Source organism: Wasmannia auropunctata, unplaced genomic scaffold (genome assembly GCF_000956235.1).
Source record: "Wasmannia auropunctata unplaced genomic scaffold, wasmannia.A_1.0 LD336040.1, whole genome shotgun sequence".
NCBI lineage: Eukaryota > Metazoa > Arthropoda > Insecta > Hymenoptera > Formicidae > Wasmannia > Wasmannia auropunctata.
Window position 1 is genome coordinate 557576 of NW_012026850.1, and position 3996 is coordinate 561571.

The 3996-nt window shown below is 44.6% G+C and overlaps 1 protein-coding gene across 1 annotated transcript in view; it reads left to right on the forward strand.

Annotated features, from left to right (window-relative positions):
- Positions 1–3063, forward strand: part of LOC105451945 — a 9511-nt gene extending 6448 nt beyond the window's left edge. Inside the window, exons 2-3 of the mRNA XM_011692678.1 lie at positions 378–2011; positions 2064–3063. Coding sequence (XP_011690980.1) covers positions 378–2011; positions 2064–3063 — 2634 coding nt within the window. The remainder of the gene's footprint in view (positions 1–377; positions 2012–2063) is intronic.
- The last annotated feature ends 933 nt before the right edge of the window (positions 3064–3996 follow it).

Sequence of the window (3996 nt, forward strand, 5' to 3'; positions counted from 1 at the left end):
ATTTGCAACATATGGCTCCGATAGAGTCTCATAACGTCAAGAATAACAAACGCATTATTTACTTGCCGCATCACGGCGTAGTAAAGGAGACAAGTTCAACAACCAAATTACGGGTTGTTTTCGATGCTTCAAGTAAGAGCAGTACAGGCATATCACTAAATGATGTTTTAATGATCGGTCCAACATTACAAGACAATTTAATACAGATTCTATTAAGATTTAGATTTCATAACATTGCTATTACGGGTGATTTGGAGAAAATGTATCGCCAAATATTAATACGCGAGTCCGATCGAGACTATCAAAGAATCTTATAGCGATTTTTATTGAGTGATCCGGTGCAAGAATATAGGTTAAACACCGTTACATACGGTCAGGCTAGCGCGTCTTTTTTAGCAATAAGAAGCGTACGGCAATTAGCGGAGGAGGGCAAGAATACCCTTCCATTAGCATCTAAGTGCGTATTGAACGACATGTACGTTGACGATATTATTAGCGGAGCGCGAGATGTAAACGAAGCTAAGGAATTGCAGAAGCAAATAACGGAACTAATGAGCAAGGGACATTTTAAAGTGCACAAATGGCATTCTAACTCGAGCGAAATTGTACAAGACACAAAAGAAATAAGTCAATCATCGGGCGTAAATCTAAAAATTAACGATACTATTAGAACTTTGGGGCTAATCTGGGAACCCAACAGCGACGTTTTTGTATTTACATTAGGATTTCGCGAGCGAGTCCGTTCCAAAAGAGAACTATTATCCGAAATCAGTAAATTGTTCGATCCTTTAGGATTGTTAGGTCCAATAATAACATTAGCCAAAATGCTGATGCAAGAAACCTGGAAGGAACAAGTTGACTGGGACTCTGAATTGCCAGCCAACATTACTAAGAGATGGGAGCAGCTACAAAGCGAATTGCTAAACTCCACGATACTACGCATTCCACGCAAGATCTCTGACGAGTATATTTCCAACGATCTAATGCTGTACGGATTCTGCGATGCATCTCAAGATGCCTATGGAGCATGCATCTACGTCAAGGTTCGAAATAAAGGAGAACAGGTAGCCCGTTTATTATGTTCTAAGTCTCGTGTCGCACCACTCAAGATTGTCTCAATCCCGCAATTGGAACTATGCAGCGCATTACTTTTGGCACGTTTAATCGAGCAAGTGACTCAAGCTTGTAAATTTCAGTCCTGCAAGATATTCGCATTTACGGACTCCATGGTCACACTATATTGGATAAAGGGCGACTTATCTCGTTGGAAACCCTTCGTCGCAAACAGGATCTCAGAAATTACTCGTATTTTATCGGCAGAATCATGGGCACACGTACGAAGTGAGGATAATCCCGCGGATTTGCTGTCTAGAGGCGCATTCCCCAACGTACTTCAAAATTGTAAGTTGTGGTGGGAGGGCCCTCCCTGGATATCAAGCAATTCGATGAATTTTCAACCTCCAGAGAGCTTCGATGATACGCATTATCTAGAAACCAGGGAAATCAAGGACGAAGAACGAAAGGTCAAGACATCATGTCATCACCTTACCTCACAAGAATCAATTTTCCAAAACTTATATTCTAGGATATCTGTTTTGTCCAAGTTGGAACGAGTGTTAGCATACTGCTTACGTTTTATCGCTAATTGTAAACGTAGTACTGAAAAACAAGGTGGTCCATTGGCAGCAGCCGAGATTACGATAGCGAGGTCATACTTGATTAAGAACGCACAAGCGGAAGCCTTCAAGGAAGAGATTTCTATGCTACGCCATTCTAAATTTCTAAAATCATCTAGTAAGTTACTAAGCTTACATCCCTTTCTGGACGATAAAGGATTGTTGAGAGTGGGAGGTCGACTGCGCCATGCACCGCTATCCTTCTCACAAAGGCACCCTATATTATTGCCTTCAAAGCACACATTCACCAGACTATTGGCTGAACGAGCGACTCCTACATGCTGGTCCTCAGGCTCTCTTGTCTGCAATTCGACAAGAATACTGGCCTCTACGCGGCAAGGACGTCGTTCGTAAGGTTTATCGATCTTGTGTGTGGTGTTCACGCAGGAAGCCTCAGGCAGCTCTACAGTTGATGGGTGATTTGCCGGCTGATCGAGTCACCCCTATGCGGCCATTTTATAATTGTGGCGTGGATTTCGCAGGTCCTATTACTACGCTATTGAACAAGGGCAGAGGTCGCAAAACTATCAAGAGCTACATTGCCTTATTCGTTTGTTTTTCGACGAAGGCTCTTCACTTGGAAGCCGTAAGTGATCTGAGCACCGAGGCATTTTTGGCAGCTTTAAGACGCTTCATCGGTCGAAGAGGTTGTCCCCAAAAAATATATAGTGACAATGCTACTAATTTCAAGGGAGCACAGCGCGAAATCGGCGAAATGTATTCATTTCTTCAACGTCAAATCAAGGAATCACTACAGAACAAGTTGGCAGTGGAAGGAATTCAATGGATTTTTATTCCTCCCTACTCCCCTCATTGGGGTGGACTTTGGGAAGCAGGAGTGAGATCTTGCAAAAACCTGTTACGCACGGTGATGGGCAATTCCCTATTTACATTTGAAGAGCTCGGTACGGCGCTTATTCAAGTCGAAGCTTGTCTCAATTCGAGACCTTTATACGCGCTTTCCAGTGACCCTTCTGATTTGGAGCCGCTTACTCCAGGACATTTTTTGACTGAAGGACCACTTACAGCTCTCCCTGACACAAATGTTCAAGAGATAAACATTCATCGTTTGAACCGTTGGCAATTAGTTCAACGGGTCTTTCAAAACTTTTGGAAACGGTGGGCGGCAGAATATGTCAGTTCATTACAAGGACGTTCTAAATGGCAGAAACCTCAACGCAACCTTCAGGTCGGAGATTTAGTTCTTCTACAAGAAGCCCATTCTCCTCCTTATCAGTGGAAACTAGGTCGGGTTTTAGAACTACATTACGGTCAGGATAAATTGGTTAGAGCCGTGTCGGTTAAAACTGCTAACAGCGTGACTAAGCGTGCGATTACCAAGGTGTGTAAATTGTCTGTCACTGATACGGAGAAAGATTATGATTAATCTTGGTGGGCGGTATGTCTGATTTTATATTGATATGTAAAGAAGTTTAATGCTAATAGCCTGTTCGAGCGATCGGCGCGTTTGCGCGTATTGTCCTTGCGTCTCTATGTAACCCTACGCGTTCGCGCATGCGCACTCTATCTTATTGTTTCAGCACGATCGGCGGTCAGTTCAGTTGTAAGAGAGTCGATTCCGGCGTGCGTGCGTGTCGATCTCTCCCTTATATTTTCAAGTGTTAACGTTACAAGTTTGCAATAAAATTGTATGAAACAAGACAAACATAATTTTGGTCCTTCGAGCCGGATATACAGAGCACATCTCTGTGAGGAACTAGTGTTGAAACGTTAGAATCAGCCTAGGAAAACGTTCACGAGCGACGTACACGCGACAACATGGCCGACATCGGCAAATTGAGGAAGCAACGAGGCTACGTCAAGGGCAAACTAACAAGGTTAGAGCAACGAATCCAGGATCACGCGGCTACGCTCGACAAAGAGGACGCGGAGGTTCGACTGGAGCAGCTCGAACAGATCATCAGCGAGTTTCAAGAGATCCAGCGGCAAGTCATCAACGAGACGGACGAGCCGACAGAGACGGACATTACAGCCGAAGCTGAATTCGAAGAAAGAAGCGTGGCTGCAAAGACAGTGTTACGACGCATCATAAACGACGAAAGTGCAAGTGCCAAAACCACGGAAGGCGACAGTATTCTCGCGCAATTACTACAACGGCATATGACGATGATGCAAGGCTACGAGACGGGCGGCGCTTCGCAAGCACAAGCGACTTCCGGCGACTCGGCACGAGAACAGGAAGAACGCCCTCTAGGGGCCCTACTGAGGACCCAAACGGAGATACTGCAACGACTGTCCGAGGGCACCACTGAAGGAATCATCGGCGGCGGAAGTCGAGTCAAATTACCGACGATCAAAT